At 39.4% G+C, this 18,444-nt stretch overlaps 1 protein-coding gene across 2 annotated transcripts in view; it reads right to left on the bottom strand.

Annotated features, from left to right (window-relative positions):
• Window positions 1-18,444, bottom strand: part of fibcd1a (fibrinogen C domain containing 1a) — a 131,559-nt gene that overhangs the window by 87,045 nt on the left and 26,070 nt on the right. For both annotated transcript variants that reach the window (XM_081349094.1, XM_081349093.1), the window contains exon 2: window positions 14,214-14,693. In XM_081349094.1, the coding sequence (XP_081205220.1) occupies window positions 14,214-14,693 (480 nt within the window). The remainder of the gene's footprint in view (window positions 1-14,213; window positions 14,694-18,444) is intronic.

The raw sequence follows: 18,444 nt of genomic DNA on the forward strand, positions 1-18,444 counted from the left end.
GGGTAATGTCACCACCAATTAATTGAGCCTGAATATCAGGCCATTCAAACAAAAGGAGCAATTTTCACTACAGTGTTTGACTATTCGCTTATAAAGCTTATGTAACGCTGTTGTGGTCGTTGAAGGCACAAGACGAGGATGAGGGTAACTACAGTTTTTATTGAAACTAACTCTTTAGGCAGGACAGACACAACCACGTTCGAGAAGCGACAAGGGACTGAACATAACAGGGAGTATAAATACACAGGATGAAATGAGGAAACTAACTAGACACAGGTGGAGAAAGGTAAACTAATCAGGGACTAACGAGAACAGGTGCAGACTAGACAGAACATAATTGTGACAGCTTACATGTCTCTGCACATAAAAAAATAACCTTTGACAAAGATAAATTTAATGAGGCCTATTAAGATTTAATAGAGCTTACTTAATATAACATGATCGAATCCACTATTTTCTAGTAAGCACTGGGCAGATATTGCATTTAATTTAAGCTAAACACAGGTTATAGACAGATCTAATAATATGAGCTCAGGATATCATGGTATACCTGTAATTAAGTTTTGAAATTACCCTTCAGAACTCTCGTTCGGTATTCTTGTAATTCCACTCAATGCCTCATATTTGCTTTCAGATTTACCCTGTGGTTTTCAAGGAGAGTGTGTGCAAACCAGGTTATAGCTCCCATCTACCTAACCACGACAAGCATGTGCGTCCCTTGGGCTGAGAAATCCATCCATATCATGAAGTTATCACTGACTCTGTGATAAATAATAAAAAGTTCCCATGATATTACCAGGCTGTAGAGTCTAAACTCCACAAGGCTGTGGAACACAACCCCCTTCTCTCAACCCAATCATCCCTATTGATGGGGCAGTGTTTTTATTGTCTGGCCGAGGGAATGTAATGAAAGCGTGGCCCTGGTTTACTGGCTGAATTCATAAAACGCTGATCTAAATGTAGGGTCCGCAGATCCCATCTGTCTCTCATTCTGTCTCCTGCTCTCCAGAGCCAGGTCTGAAATGATACTATCACATATCAGACACACAGGACACCTACGGCACTTTGATAAATATAAAAGAAAATGACAATTACGCCATAATTTACACAATTTAACAAGGGATTTGAATGTTTAGATCAGGGGTGGGCAAACTTTTTGGCTCAAGGGCCACACTGGGTTTTAAAAATTTGACAGAGGGCCGGCCCAGTAGCAGTAGCCGGCCCAAAAATCTTTTTTTTTTTTTTTTTTTTTTTTTTTTTTTTTGCGTGCATGCTACACACTGTAACCCCCTTGGTTAGGATTAGGGGTGTGGAGTGCGTGCCTATTTCACGCCATAAAGTGCATATCATATGCACGCGAAAACATATTATGCACTACAAATACAATTCGTGGTATTCGCACTTTCATAAGATCGGGCTGAGCAAACAGACAATGTTGTGGCAATGTCTGTGCGAAATTCAACAACTGAGAGACGACATTCTGACAATAATTTTTTTTATGGTAGATATCCCCCATTTAGCATGTTATGTTTTGATGTTAATTTTTAAAGATGTTAGATAATTATAGCCTATACTTTTTAAATATTGTTTATCCTTATTATTATTTAATGGCCTAACAGTAAATTAGAAACAAAACATCTGCAAGTGTACACTTAGAAGAGTAAAAATTACAGGTTACGTTAATTCAACTTTATTAAAACTGAATGGCAATTTGCACTTCCAAAAGTCATACATTTGTGGAAATAAACGAATATACAAATTTATTTTAAGAATAATAAAATAAAACATAAAAGGCAAAGGGAGATCAGAACATTTAATGAAAAAAAAAAAAAACGGGTTCTGTATGGCAGACAGGGGAGCGAAGTCAAAAGCCGGACGATGGGTCGGTAAACGGAATCGGGCAGGATACATCCACAAATCCAGAGGAGCAAAGAAACTAAATAGCAGACAAATCAAAGGAAAAACTAAGGTGTGCAAGCGGTTACCAAACATTTTTTTTCTCATTGAGTTTCCAAAAAAGGAAAAAACATTAACGTGCAACAAGTCTATGCGCTTAAGGCGCTGTCTGTTTGGTTTCCATGGTGACGCGTCATTGCTTGTTACGTGACACACCGCAGCCACAACAGCGCTGAATGAATGATGATCTGCTTTTATGTCATTTTTCCTTTTTTACATTTGTTAGCTATGGCATGCAATATCTGATATTCCGATTGTCAAATATATGCAACGCAATATATATATATATATATATAAATATATAACGCAAAGTATTGCAAGAAAAAAGGCAAAATTAATGCGATCTTAAGACAATTTTTTTAAATACTCGGCGGGCCGGATTAAACAGCCTAACGGGCCGCATGTGGCCCGCGGGCCGTAGTTTGCCCACCCCTGGTTTAGATGAATAGTAGATCATTAAGATATTCATATGACAAAAATGTACTTAAATATTATTTAAATATTATGCTATACTGGGTAAAATAGTAACAGCTGTTTTGATCAAATATAACAGTATATAATAACATATATATTATACATACACAACACATACAGGTAATCTATGCTTGTTTTCTGTTATGGGTCGGTTTTTCATGTGTTTAGTTCTGTTCTGCTCAAAGTGAATCCATTGAATTTCCCCATATATATGTATATTATATATGTGTGTGTGTGTGTGTGTGCTTGTGTGCATGCGTGAGAGAGAGACAACTGTATATAATATATATTTTATAATATTTTTGATATAAAATATGATCATATAATATTAATATAATACATATGTATATGTATATAGCAAAAGTAAAAAGGTTAAAATTGAAAAGCTACAGAGCTGAATCTCAAAAAATATAATTTAATAATAAACATTTTATAATAAAAAATATTATTTTTGGATATAAAACATGCAAATTTCAGTCAAGCACATTCAAATGGGTCTATATTTCTTATACAGACATTATGTGGTTGACTGAATTCTCTACTATAATGTCCTTGTGTGGTCTGCCACATCAAATAAAGTCCTCCACTGTTTGACCACTGAGCTCCAGCGCGTTTTGTCATCTCATCTGCAAATGCACAGTGAAAATGAGGTGTGTGTGCCTGGTGGGGATGTTGGCATACGGCTGCGTAGTGTGAGCTCAATCCCCCGCTAGTTCACAGGCGAGTCATTTCCTCAAGTTTCAATTAAAGAAAAAAAAGAAAAGAGAAAGAAATAAAGATAGAGCCGTTCATCACACGGGAAAAGCTCATAAAGAGCTTTAGTATGCCGACACCATATTGGCAGAAGAGAGAAATGGTATCTTGTAAACACTGGAAGATTTGTTGAATGTTTGAGAAACCTTAGTATTTCAGGCTCAAATTACTGTCAAGGATAAATAACCTCTCGTCTTCTGTAATCAGCGAGTGTTACACTCATAAAAGGTCATAAAGTGGGAACTTGTGGGACATTGTGAGTAATGGTGCTTGTGATTTTCCTACACTCTTCCATCTTGACAATCCAGACGGTGCTGATGAAGCCTTTAACATAATGACAGGTGAAGGAGAGGCAAGCAGTATGGTGCTTATGAAGTTGAACCGAACTATTTTAATAATGCTATCAGTAAAAAGTTCAGCAAAATCTGGTTTTCATGTGGAAGGTGTCAAGGTCTGTTCACATGAAATCAGATGCTATTTATCGAAACAGACGCACATATATTTCAAAGTTGGGAAATATTGAGAATTTGAGGAATTTGAATGCCACACAACCCTGCTGTATATTTTGTGCTGTATAAAAATGTATCACGGTTTGTATCCAAAAAAAATATTAAGCAGCAAAAACTGTTTGATCATACTAAGAACCATTATAAATACTGATCACATAATTAATAATTGAGCACCAAAACAGAATTTTAGAATGATTTCTGAAGGATCATGGATACTAAAGACTGGAGAAATAGCTGGTGAAAATTCAGTTTTGCCATCACATATGTTAAAATAGAAAAAAAGTTCATTTAAAAAGTAATAATATTTCACAATATTACTTTTTTTTTACTGTTCTTTTGATTAAATGCAGCCTTGGCATGCATTAGAGACTTTAAATATTAAAAATATTAAAAACAGTGCTCGACATTAAGCCTTTTCATATGCTTGTCCTTTGGACAAGTAATTCTGTCATTCACTTGTCCGAGTAAAACAGTTGCTTAGATTTGTGTGTGTGTGTGTGTGTGTGTGTGTGTGTGTGTGTGTGTGTGTGTGTGTGTGTGTGTGTGTGTGTGTGTGTGTTGTGGTAAATATAATTTATTCTGAAGCAATATTCTCATCAGTGTTCAAACAGCTTTGATATAATTAAATCATATATTAATAATTAGAGATGAGAATAATTATAAATATATGCACCTTTAAAGGGCAGCTAGTGATTTCCTAGTTATTTTTTTCTTATTAATGTTCTAATCAGGTTACTTGTTTGAACACTGCTTGTTCTAAGGCTATCTAGTGGCTATAAAAAAGTGCTTGCTTTAAAAGATGTTAGTTGCTATTGAAAACATGGTTATTTTATTTTTAAGGTTATTTAGCCCAGTCGTTATTTGGAACATGGCTTTGTTTTAGGCTTATACCTGGTGTCATTGTCACATGCTGTGCTAAATTTTTCAGGCATCAGTAATATGCTGTCATTTCAGCAACATTGCTATCAGTACTGTATGGTGGTTGCTAGAGCAATGTTATTGAATGTGTTTGTTACTTCGGCTTATGCATACTGTCCTCAGCAACATGCTATAGTAATCAAATGTTGTTTATGCTATCTGGTTGCATTGGAAAAATGGCTGTTCTTTATTCTATCTGTATTAGTTTGTTGTCGCTAGTCAGAGCTATGCTGTAGGATGTAGGCTTCCCCTGACAAACTACACTAGTTTAGCAATAGTTCTGTGATTTACACACTATGCTTGTTGTATTAGTTTGTTGCTGCTAGTCGGAGCTATTGCTGTAGGGTGTATGCTTCCCCTGCCAAACTACACTAGTTAGCAATAGTTCCACGATTATACAACATGCTTGTTGTATCAGATTTTGCTGCCGCTAGGGGTTTAAGCTTCCCCCAATAGATCCCATACAATTGTTAAATTGGCTACAGTAACACGCTTGTTGCCATGTGTCCTTGCTTGCTCCAGCTTGGTGTGATGCTTCCCCCATTAGATTGGATCTATAGTGCTCAACATATGCCTCTAACATCAGGATGTAACGATTCTATCAGCCTCAGTCATGGTGGGGGTAGTGTGTAAAAAATATAATAACAATGTGTGTATATATAATTTTTCTCTTTTCTACCGAAGTAAACTACAACCAAGTATAACAAGGTTATGAATCATTGAGGTGACAGTGTACGCAGTACACATCAACAAATAACTTGTCTAGTGATTGGAATTTATTCAAATCTACATATTTGTGACTAAATGTATCCAAGTATCAGCATCACGCTTGTTACATTAAACCATCCAGCTAATTCTAATTCAGAGTTGCTAATTCTGTGTGAACCAGAGTTTCCAACAGGATTACTTCAGTATTGTGTACTTCAGTACTTATTTCCAATGAAAAAGATAATTGAAAATTAAATCTCCATCTCTCATCTCTAGCTCACAGGCGTCACTCAAAGAAACTGGAACTGGACTGCGGATATACAACAAGCAAGCAGCTGATTCATTTTGATATCTAATTTTCACTTCTTCATTTCAGGTGGTATGTCATTCATTGCAATATGCATGTTTACTGCTGAACATTTCGGGTATTGACAACATGCTTGTTGCTATGGCTTATGTGGGTATTGGCAACATACTCGTTTAGGCCATCTAGGTAAGGGCAACATACTTGTTGCTTAAGGCTTTCTGGTATTGTTGGTAGCATGCTGTTGCTCAAGCTTTTCAGGTATTGGCAACATGCTTGTTGCCTTGGCTTACTCAGGTTACTACAAAAGCATCCAGATTGCGCTGTCAGCTGGTTTTGGGGGATATTGGAATATGGTTTTGTTTTGGGGGATTATTGCTGCTCTCCCTGCTCTTATCCATGCTAGGCTGCATGGATGCGCAGGGAGTTCTCGCCCAGAATGGAACCATACCGCCAATCCAAACTGTATGCTAATTGTCAATCGTATTTGACGGTAGTGGTCCTGACAGAACTATTATATGGCAAAATTCAATTAAAAAAATCAAATGGTTAATGATTTTCTTCAGCATTTGAACAGTTAAAAAAATCACCAAGCTTCTGAATAAACCAAGCTATTGCTGGATCACCATTCTGTCATCATTTACTCACCCTCAAGTTGTTCCAAACCTGCATGAATTTCTTTCTTCTGCTGAACACAAAAGAAGATATTCTGACGGTAACCAAACAGCTGATGGGCCTCATTGACATAGTATGGAAAATAACACTATGGAAGTCAATGGGGCTCATCATTTGTTTGGTTACCGTCATTCTTCAGAATATCTTCTTTGTGTTCAGCAGAAGAAAGAAATTCATGCAGGTTTGGAACAACTCGAGGGTGAGTAAATTATGACAGGATTTTCATTTTATTGGGTGCATGTACCATCCCTTTAACATATTACTGCCAATGGAAAGCAGATGGTAAACCACATTTAAAGTGTTGCTCCATTATAACCAAGCATATTGTCGTGTCTTTTCTTCCTTAACAAGCAGTAATGACCCCTGATGACTTGAATTAAAATAAAACAAACTGTTTACTGAAGTTTATGAACAGGATTACACATATATACTGCACAGCGCACACACATGGAGTCAATCTCATTTCTCTTCTCTCTCTTTTTCAATCTGCATGCTCTCGCCCCCTATGCATTATGGGTAGACTTTTCTGAACAACCTTGTAAATGACAAAACTGTTTCTGTTATTAAAGATAATGAATTAAACATTTCTATTCTAATTATCTTACAACATCCTCCCCCCATGAACAAATGTTCATCAACTTAAAGGAGAACTCCGGTCAATTTTAACATTGAGCTCATTTTTTTGTACATTTGGAGTGCTGTCAATACAGAGAACAACGACAAAAATCGGTGTTGCCTACACCGAGTTATTCTATTTTTAAAATTTGCACCCTGTTGACTTCAATGGGGCAAGTACTAAACCTGCTTTTAGCCTCTTCACGTCCTTGATGTGTCATTACAAGTGCACAGAAAATGTGAGTGATTCCTTCAGAGTGAACACGAGTGAATCTGACTGCAGTAGATGTGAAAGAAATGCCAGCGCAAATACCTGTTTACATCCTGTTTTTCGGTTGAAGTCCAAAGTAGTCGATTGCCGAGTTCACGCGCGTGATCATAGGTACTAAACCTATGCGCGTGAACTCGGCAATCGACTACTTTGGACTTCAACCGAAAAACAGGATGTAAACAGGTATTTGCGCTGGCTTAAATAACATCATTTTTATACATTTCTTTCACATCTACTGCAGTCAGATTCACTCGTGTTCACTCTGAAGGAATCACTTACATTTTCTGTGCACTTGTAATGACACATCAAGGATGTTAAGAAGCTAAAAGCAGGTTTAGTACTTGCCCCATTGAAGTCAACAGGGTGCAAATTTTTAAAATAGAATAACCCGGTGTAGGCAACACCGATTTTTGACGTTGTTCTCTGTACTGACAGCACTCCAAATATAGAAAAAAATGAGCTCAATGTTAAAATTGACCGGAGTTCTCCTTTAAATCTCTAATGCATAAAGCAATTGAATGGGTCTCTTTAACACAGCAGCACAGGATCTAACTTTGCCATCTCGGCCTGGAAACAGCTCTTCAATTTTTCCTAATTTCCAGGTTTGTCTCGGCATGTTAGCATCTCCGATGAGAACAATGTCACCCATCTTCAACTCAGTAGGTTTCTGTGTGTTACAGGAACGTGCAGATTTCAGGTCCAGTAGATAGTCCTTCCTCCAGCGATTCCACAGGTTGATCATGAGTCGGTTCCTGTATCTCCACCTTTTTGTCATATCCTCTTTACTCACAGTGGGATGATCATAGTCTGCCGGAAATGGTTTTGGAGGCAGTGAACTGAGTCGTTCACCAACCAAGAAGTGTGCTGGTGTTAGTGGCTGCGGCTCGTCGAGCTCATTGTGGACAAAGGTGAGGGGTCTGGAATTCAGTGTGGCCTCTACTTCTTCAAGGAGTGTAGACATTTCTTCAAAGGTGAGTGATGCCTTTCCTCAGGCTCGTTTTCACAGACCTTACAAGCCTCTAACAAAATCCGCCCCACCAGGCTGCTCGTTCTACAATGAAACGCCAAGTGATGCCCTTCCCTGAGAAGTATTCCAGAATTTGTGGATCTTTGATGGCTTTCCACAGCTCACTAAGGTCTTGGTTTGCTCTCTTAAAGGTTTTGGCATTGTCCAAATAGATGACCTTGCTCTGATATTCTGTCTCGTGGTAATGGAGCATTGTCCTTCTGTGCGGGCTTTGCTTTAAATCTTTTGCACACAGTACATTTTGACAGAATACTTTTCACAATTTGTCTGGCTCGCAAAATCCAGTATCAACTTCTAATTTGCACTAGTGTGTCTCTCAGACCAGAATGCATGATAAATTCATGATTGTGCTGAACCAGCAGCTCACAATATCTGTCTTTGTTGGGAAGAATCCATGGATGCTTTTCTCTGTAACTAAAGTCTGACTGTTGCAGTCTGCCTCCAACACAGAGCAATTCATCTTAGTCAAGGAAAGGCTTTATGTCTCTGATTTTTGAATCTGCGTTCAGGGTCTTACCAGCTTTCAGCAAATTGATTTCAAGACTAAAGCTGCTATCTTGTGTCACCTTTATCCAGTACTTCTCGCCTTCAAACTTTTCATCAGCAGTCAACTCACCTCGCATCTTGGAGCTTGAACTTGCATTGTGCACAAACCGCTTGATCCAAGCACTGACTCACAGAACTCGTTTCAGCTTACTGTACTTCAGTAAATCCAGCACAGGTTCCATTCCCTTTTCGTCACTGCCGCTACTGAGTTGCACGATGATCTGCTGACCTTGCTTTAGCTCACTAGTCACATCTTCATCGCTTTGATCTTCATCGGTCTCTTCCAATAGATTCAGTGCAGTCAGAAATGAAGGTCCTTTCCACCACAATTCACTTTCCTTCAGGTTAGCTGCAGTCTGACCTCTGGTGGGAAGGTCTGCAGGATTGAACTTGCCTTTACAGTGAGACCACATTGCAGGATTGGTTAAAGACTGGATTTCTGACACTCAGTTTGACACAAACTGTTTCCATTTGTGAGCTGGACTGCGAATCCACTGCAGCACAATCATCAAATTCGTCCACATATGAACTTGATGGAGCTCCATATTCAGAGGCTTTAACAGACTGTTTCCTAGTCGTGCTCCAATCACTGCTCCCATCAGCTCAAGACGAGGCAGTGAGATCTTCTTCGGGGGGGGGGGGGGGGGGGCTACCCTGGACTTTGAAGCAACAAGGCATGTGGTCTTTGCTCCATCATCAGCCACTCGTAGCACATACGCTACAGTACTATAAGCTTTCTCGCTTGCATCACAAAACATGTGGAGTTGATGTGCGTCGTGTCTGTGCACTGATTTTATTCCATACCAACAAGGAATGTGTATGTGGTGGATCTGTGTAGGGTCTGAACACCATTCTTGCCATTCTTGTGCAAGATCTGTGGGCAGCTCCTCACCCAAGCCGAGGCCTCATATCCCAATGCATTCTCATCCTTGGGTGTCATATACTGACGCTTTTGACATTTCGTCTACATCGAACGCACATGGCACCCTTTAGCGTCAATATGACACGCACAGAGCTTTGTTCGGTTATGGGTAGGTTTAGGTCTGGTGTAGGGTTAGGGTTAGACCGCTAGGAGGCGCCTTCTGGCACATTTCTATCTGCGTCTCATATTGACGCTAAAGGGTGCCATGTAGGGCTGTACTGCCCTAGTCGATTAGTCGATTAGTTGGTCGATACGTTCTGGTTCGACCAAAATTCTGATTGGTCGATTTTCTGCCGCGTTTATTTCATCAGTTTTGCCGCGCTGAGGCGCGCTCATTTCATCAGGTGGAAAGCACTAACTGCTAATGGGGGTGTTTTCAGAGTACCCTTGTTTCACTGTAACAGTCTGTCTTCAAAACACCCCCCTTGTTTTCACCTTTTTTGGATTAGTCCAACCCAAGAGAGAGCGTCGAGCATAGAAGGTTTGATGCTGAATATTATTTATTTAATTGTGAGAGCGTTTAATAGTCAGTCCTCTTCTAACATGTCAACAACAAAGAAATCGACAGTGTGGCAGCATTTTGTTAAAATTGATAACATGAAAAAGGTCGAATGCAAAGTTTGCAAGCAACAGTTTTCCACAGCTTGACGACAAACATGACATATCATCTAAAAGTGGTAACGTTAAGCTCACTTGTCTGCGTTAGCTTGCCCTGTCTGTTTTGAGTAGGCTATATGAACATATTAGAATTTGCATATTTCAATGTTTTAGTGTGATAACCTAACTTTTTTATTTTTTATTTGGAGCCTAATGCGCAATTGTGCTGTGCTGTTGGTGTGTTAGTTTTGAGCCTAGGATGCTTTATTTTTCAGTTATGCACTTTATTTCGTTTCTGCTCTTGATCTGGTTTGTTTAATAAATATTATTTTTTTATTAAAGTGGACGTGCCTTTTGTGTTTATTAAGAGTAAAAGCTTTAATTTAATATTAATAGTCTATTCGTGTCTCAGCTGCGACGCTGAGCTCATGTTCAGCCTCGCTCGGTGCGAGGACATGCACGGTGAAATGATAGCGTCTGACAGTTATAACTTATTATAACATATGACAAAAATAATTGTCTAAATTATGTTGCATATTCCTCAACAGTTCTTGTGATGATATCACTAGTTGACAACATAGTACTATTTTCGGAAATCATAAGCTATGATATTGCGCAGGTGCACGTGATGCAGCGCCGTCAGAGCTGACAAACTCGAGTGTCAGACTCATTTCAGTGCAAAATAATTAGGTCAAAAACGATTTAATATACTGCAAATAGCCTACAAGTTGTTTATGTTTATTTATAATTCATTTAGGCGGACAACAAGGCTACCAAGTCCTGCGCACAGTGCGCATCTAATTAATTTAACGGGGTTTTTTTCTAACGTCATTTTTAGTCGATTTTAGTCGATTTCTAGTCGAAAATTTCAGGACTTCGGTCGACCAAGATTTTCTTTGGTTGAGTACAGCCCTAGTGCCATGTGCGTTCGATGTCGACGAAATGTCAAAAGCGTCAATATATGACGCCCTAGGATGAGAACGGGCTGCATATCCACATCTCTTGGGAAAAGCATTTCAATCGCACAGTGAATGGGGTAAGAACGCCTATTGGGTTGAATATGCGAGCAGAAAGTTTAGAACACTTCTTTTAGTATTCTCTCTTTTAGCTGCATCCAGCAATGCAGTCAGGTCAAAGACGAATGAATCTGTTTTAGTTCTCCATACCAAGCCTAGTACGTTCAGCACTGATCCATGCGATTCTGTCTCCTCTGCAGGTTCACTCATCACAGTTGGTTGTCCACTTGCAAAGGTCCATGCCAGCTGCAGACATAATCTCCCTTGCACCAGTAGTTATGGAGAAGGCATTTTCGACATCACTTGCACTTGAGATAAAGTGATTAATTTATTATCTTTACTACCTAAGGAAGTTGGTCTTCATATTCCTTCAGATGCTTTCTCACTGTAGCTGCCAGAAGGAATGGGCTAAGGGACACCCCAAACACCACTCTCGTCATCCGTAGCACACGCAGCTTCTCACCTGCGTCTTCATTGGATGCAGTGCAGTGAGCCAGAGGAACCGCACTGCATCTCTGTCCTTCTCAGCAAGAGAAATCTGCAAGAAAGCCTTCTTGATGTCTGCAAGAAATGCAATCTCATTCAGTCTGAATTTTATTAGTATGCTGAGCAGATCTGGATTCAGGTTAGGACCAGTAAGTAGACAGTCATTTAGTGATGGAAAGCCAATATCATGTGATGAACTATCAAAAAATACTCTGAGCTTTGTTGTTACCTTGTCTTCCCGAAGAACAGCATGATGAGGCATGTAATACTTTACAGCGTTTGGAGATGATCCATCCTCCGTCACGTCTTTGACGGTGCTTTGCTCAAGATAATCATTCACAACTTCATTATATCTGTGATACAGCACTACATCTGACTGCAACTTTGACTGACTGCAAAAGTCCTTCAAATCTTTTCCTTGCGATTCTGTAGTTATCTGGGAGTTCTGGTTTGTCAGGTCGCCAAGGCAGCTCAACTTCATATCGCTCTTTTTTGTACTGAGTTATTTTTTCAAACATGTGAAGAGCCTCCTCTTCTTCAGGGCTGTCTGTCTGCTGCATGGTAATACCAAGGGACTCTATTTCCCAGAAGGCTTTCAGGCGTTCTGAGACCAGCGTGTCTTCATTAATTTGTATGTGCATGCATGCTGTGTCAGAAACACTGGACATTGTGACTGGGCCCTGCACTGACCATCCAAAATTGCTTTCAATGGCCACAAATGCATGTGTGATTCTTTCCACTTGGCCTGACACTATATGCCAATAACAGTTTGCACCAATCAGCATAGACAACTCTGTATCACAAGTGCTGGGATCTGGGTAGTTTGTTTCAACTCTGCTTGAATGTGCTCACATGGAATCTTCATCACAGCAGTGCACACTTGGGGCACTCGAGTGCTTCTACTTCCACCTTCTGCTCTTTGTTCCAGATGCTTTGCAGAATGACTTTCACTGTGTTGCGCCTTGATGTTACTGGTGCTGCAGAGCCAAAAGTATGAAGAGTAAACGTTTCTTGCTTTGTCACAGGCAATTTTAAAGCTCTTACTGTGTTCTCACTGATGACACTTCTCTGACTACCCCCATCCATTAAGCAGCGAATGCTTTTACGTCCACCAGGTCATTCTGCCCATGCTCTTACAGTCTGAAGAAGCACAGCGTTCTGTTTATTGGGCTGTATCTTAACAGAATGTGATGCAAATGAAGAAACTACACCATCTTTGTAGTCAGTGTCTGAAGTGTTTGTTTCTCCTTTCTCACACACAGCACTATGATGTCTGCCTCCACACACATTACAGCACACCTTGGCCTTACAGAATCTTGCAATGTGCTTCAGCCCAAGACAAACAAAGCATCGTCCCAGTTTCATCAATTTTACTTTTCGTGCAGCAATATCAGTTCCTGGACACAGTTCTGTTTTGTGTGCTGCACTGTCACAGAAAAGACAGTTCTGTATTCTTTGACTGGTGGTTTGCAGTACTGCAGCTGACGGCATGTGATGCTTTTTCTGCTTCATTTCAATTGATGTGTCTGGTCTTTTACATGGTTCGTGATAGCTCTGGCTGTCTTTGGAATTACCTGACTTAATCAGTTGCATGAAACCACGGAATCGTGGAACCGCGTACAGCTCTCCGTTTTCTGAGTAGTCTTTCAAGTCACTCCACCATTTCGGATGTTGCCTGCAAGGTATCCCGGGTTTCAGTACCAAAGTTTGTCGTGTCTTTTCTTCCTTAACAAGCAGTAATGACCACTGACGACTTGAATTAAAATTAAACAAACTGTTTACTGAAGTTTATGAACAGAATTAAACATATATACAGCGCACACACATGGAGTAAATCTCATTTCTCTTCTCTCTCTTTTTCTATCTGCGTGTTCTCGCCCCCTATGCATTATGGGTAGACTTTTCTCTAGCTGAACAACCTTGTAAATGACAAAACTGTTTCTGTTATTATTAAAGATAATTAATTAAACATTTCTATTCTAATTAATTCACAACACATATATCCAGATGAGTGATGTAAAGTTCCGAATCAGATACCTGGATAGAAGTAGTTGGGCAATGCCGTAAAGTCCCAGCAAAGTATGCCAGATCACACAGTGTGCAGCATTCCCAACAACCTCATACCCAGAACCAGTCTGAAAGAGAGTGAATGTGGTCGCATTTACACGTTTACCTAACTTCGTTACCTTATCATTTCTTTAGTGAATATGGCACTAAAACACACAAAAAGCACTATCAACGGCGCCATTCATTCTTTGTGAACTCAGCATTGTATTTTAAAATCTCGTTCTGCAAGTTCTTCATGCCAGAAATTCAGACTTGGTATGGACAGGAATTTGGCTTTGTGGATAATGCTATGACTACAGGGACAAAATTCATTTCAGGCTGATTCGTCAGGCCTGCTCTTGGAGCACAAGTGACATTTCTCAAACTAACCTGGATAAGCCTGCCCTGTTCGGTCTGCAGAGTGCTGAGCTCTTGTCCAATGTTGCCCTGGCCTTGTCTCAGAGCGTTGTACTCCATCTTCAGCTGACTGGCATGGGCGGACAGTTTGGCCACCTCCTCAGCCAGTTTAACAAGCAGAGCCCGGTCCTGCCCTTTCACTGACTTCAGATCAGTGTCGTGGTCGGTGAGAGAGTGCAGCAGTGAGGTTTGCACGCCCTCCAGACGTAGGAAGTTATTGTTGTAGTCGGGGCAGTTGGGGTCAATGAAGATGTTAATGCGTGAGCCGTCGCCTCTCTCGATGGTTACCAGAGCATTAGCCTCATCCTGGTTAGTGCTGATGAGAGGGGGGCCATCGGGGCCGCTGGGCGCTTGGTAATGGTTCATCAGAAGGATGATCCCGGTTACCGTGACAGCCAGTAACACGGCAACAAAGAGAAGGATGGTGCATAGGAGATAGCTACAGCTCATCCTCTGTAGAGAGCATGAAAAAAAGACACAGAACAAGATGCATTAGTATACAAAAAAAAAAAAAACATGTCTCAAAAGAAGCATTAAAACGACCAGCACATCATAGATGGATGGATTTTTTTTATTCTTTTTTTTATATATATAATATAATACTCTGCACTGATTAAACTTGCAGGAGGACATATCAAATCTGACATATACTGATAACACAGATTCAAAAGTAGGTTTCCCACAACTGCAGCTTACAAATTTCTAAAAATCCCTGTCGAGCATTAAACATGCATGGAGATGCCTCTTGAAAGTTTAATCTGCCATTATGTAACACCTGAAGACTCCTGAATGCATAAATTCAGGCTTTTCACAAAGGTGTTTATAAAAGACGGGAAAATGAAATGTATTTGGCCCGGTTGCCTAAGACCTAATCGCCATCCCTCGCTCCAGATAATTTAAGTCAGGATGATAGTATTCACAGTGCATACATGCAACCTCAACCAGTAGGAAACTCAGGATTTTCTCTAAGCCCAGACTTTCAGAATTGGGGATGTTCTGATAAAAGAATCATGGCGAAAGCAAACTGATATTGATTGTAATTACATTTCCATTTTTGGTGCACCATTTGCCTTTTGAATCACTATAAAGCTAAAATGCTACTCATTTAACTGGTTTAAGAAGCAAATAAACTATATTCACTGTTGGAGAACGAGAAAGATAAAAACAGATAAAGCATCAATTACACATAATGTGTATCCTTTGCTCTTTGTTATATTGTACTACGCCTGATATTTAATGTAAATATATGAAATTGCTCACATCATCATTATGACTTCTGGGACTTTAAATCAGAATAAATTATATGCATACATTTACATAACCCTTGCAGAATGTGCTAGATAAAATGGATCATAAAACCTGCATGTTATTTTTCTAATTACTGTTATTGTTAACCCAGTTTAAAAGTTTACATACCCTTGAATCTTAATAATGTGTGTTGTTACCTGGATGACAACTGTTTTTACTGCATGTTTTGTGATAGTTGTTCATGAGTCTCTTGTTTGTCCTGAGCGGTTAAACTGCCTACTCTTCTTCAGAAAAGTCATCCAGGTTCTGCACATTCTGTAGTTTTCTAGCATCTTCTGCATATTTGAACCCTTTCCAGCAGTGACAGTATGATTTTGAGGTGAAAATGTTATTCTACACCTATTCTCAAGAAAGTAACAAGATCCATTAAGAGCCGGGGGGTGTAAACTTTTGAACAGGATTGTGATTTGTAATTTTTACTTATTCTGTTTAAAGATCATATTTTTTCATTTAGTATTGCACTTCAGAACAACATAAGACATGTAGCCTATAAGTACAATTTACCCCGATCATCCAATTCAAAATGTTTCCTATCTTTTTGAGTTGTCTATAGCCTACATATTTTCAGAACACAGAAAACACTTTATATATTAGAGCTATCATTTGAGAAACAAATAAATTAATTACATGATATGCTGATTAATAAATCAAAAACAACAAAACAAAACAAATAATATAGACAGTGAAAAGACATTATAAAATAAGTAATTTAACTGAACTATAGTCAACAGCAATACATTTTGCTGTAGAGTTGGGAAGGGGACACGATTAATTGCCTTCATTTTTGTATCACAAAATTGACAGCATTACTTTAAATACAGTCTTCAGACATATCAAAAACACTTATGCATGCAAGCATGTTTTCCTCTTATTGTGCGTTAAAAATGTAGCATGAAGCCAAAGCCAATGTACATTAGGAGGAGGGGCGGCAGAAGCTCATTTGTGAACACTTTACACTGATTTCTGTGATTGCCCAGGGCCCGAGCGATGGGCTTGAATATAAACGACAAGATGAGCAGTGTTTCCTTTGAGGATCTAGGAAGGCAAATCCCCACAGGGCAAAAGACTAGAAACCACAAATATAAGCCTTACAGCTCAATATTACGGTTTGGTTAAGTGCCCAGAGTTGACAACTCTCTCATCCACGCGAGTGTGTGCCAGCGTGCAGACGTGTGTGTGTGTGTGTGTGTGCATACAGCAGCAAATGCAGATATAACAACAAATGAAGTGAAGAACATTTGATGGGAAACTAGGGAATGCCACGCAGGCACTGGAGAGGGCTTGCTTATCATTTTGCTATGTCTTTTTATTCAGGGGGAGCCTGCATCGCTCGCCCCGCTGTTATAAGTGCCACTTCAATATTCCACTTGACAGCGGGTGCCGCTCCCTCGCGAGAGCTTCGAGTACATTTTCTACATTTATTTGTTGTATTTTTACATATATGCCAGAGTGACTCAATGCCCATGAGCCGTAGTGCCATTTATGATTGAAATTAAATCACTGACACTCAGGCTGAAGCAGAGCACAGCTACAATAAGACTATTTCTGCTTTCCTGGTCGGGCCAATTGTTCAGATTTCTATTTGCAGTTCAGAAACATTCACTGGCCTAAAAAAATAAAAAGATTATAAATGTAAACATTTTATGAATATATAGAATTTACATTCATAATTTAGACTAAAATTATTAGGATTTTAATATTTATGGTCACACTTTACATTAGGGTCCAATTCTCACTATTGACTAACTATTAACTACGACTTTTGCATCAGTAAACTCCTAATTACTGCTTATTAATAGTTAGTAAGGTTGTTAAGTTTAGGTATGGGGTAGGATTGAGGGATGTAGAATATGGTCATGCAGAATAAGGCATTAATATGTGCTTTATAAGTACTAATAAACAGCCAATATCCTAGTAATATGCATGCTAATAACCAACTAGTTAATAGTGAGAATAGCATTCATGGCGAAACAACACTGACACTGGTTAGTGATTTTCAACCTATTCAAATACATGCAGAACATTTTTAATAGATAAATAAAACTGTAACTAAGATAAATATATTCAAGCCAACTTAATTTAAGTTTAAAAAGTTGCCAACAAGTGGATTTTTTGTCACAGAAAAGCAAAGTTTTAGGCAAAAAAATGCATGTTCATTAAGATAATTTCAAATAATTAAGATATAGTGATGGAACAATTAGGCAAGTCACAGTTATGTCAACTGGTCCCAAACATTCTCACATAGACCAGCTTTACCAATTGGCCAACTTTACCGATAGTCATAAATCAGGGTGCAAACAACACCAAGGTCATGGGTTTGATAAACAGGAAACACATGCACTGATAAACATATAGCTTGAATGCACTTTAAAATACTTTGAATAAAAGCATTTGCCAAGTAAGTCCGACATTTCCATTTGAAATTAAATCACCAAGTGTTGTATTAATAATAATAATAATTCGTTACATTTATATAGCGCTTCTCTGGGTACTCAAATCGCTTTACATGGAAAGGGGAATCTCCTCAACCACCACCAATGTGCAGCATCCATCTGGATGATGCGACGGCAGCCATACTGCGCCAGAACTCCCACCACACACCAGCTTACTGGTGGAGAGGAGACTGAGTGATGAAGCCAATCAGTATATACTATGAGGATGATTAGGAGGCCATGATGGATAGAGGCCAATGGGCAAATTTGGCCAGGATGCCGGGGTTAAACCCCTCTTTTTCGAAGGACATCCTGGGATTTTTAATGACCACAGAGAGTCAGGACCTCGGTTTAACGTCTCATCCGAAGGACGGTGCTTTGTCCCCGTCACTATACTGGGGCATTAGGACCCACACAGACCACAGGGTGAGCGCCCCTTGCTGGCCTCAATAACACCTCCTCCA

Source organism: Scardinius erythrophthalmus (assembly GCF_964197995.2).
Source record: "Scardinius erythrophthalmus genome assembly, chromosome: 20".
NCBI classification, from domain to species: domain Eukaryota; kingdom Metazoa; phylum Chordata; class Actinopteri; order Cypriniformes; family Leuciscidae; genus Scardinius; species Scardinius erythrophthalmus.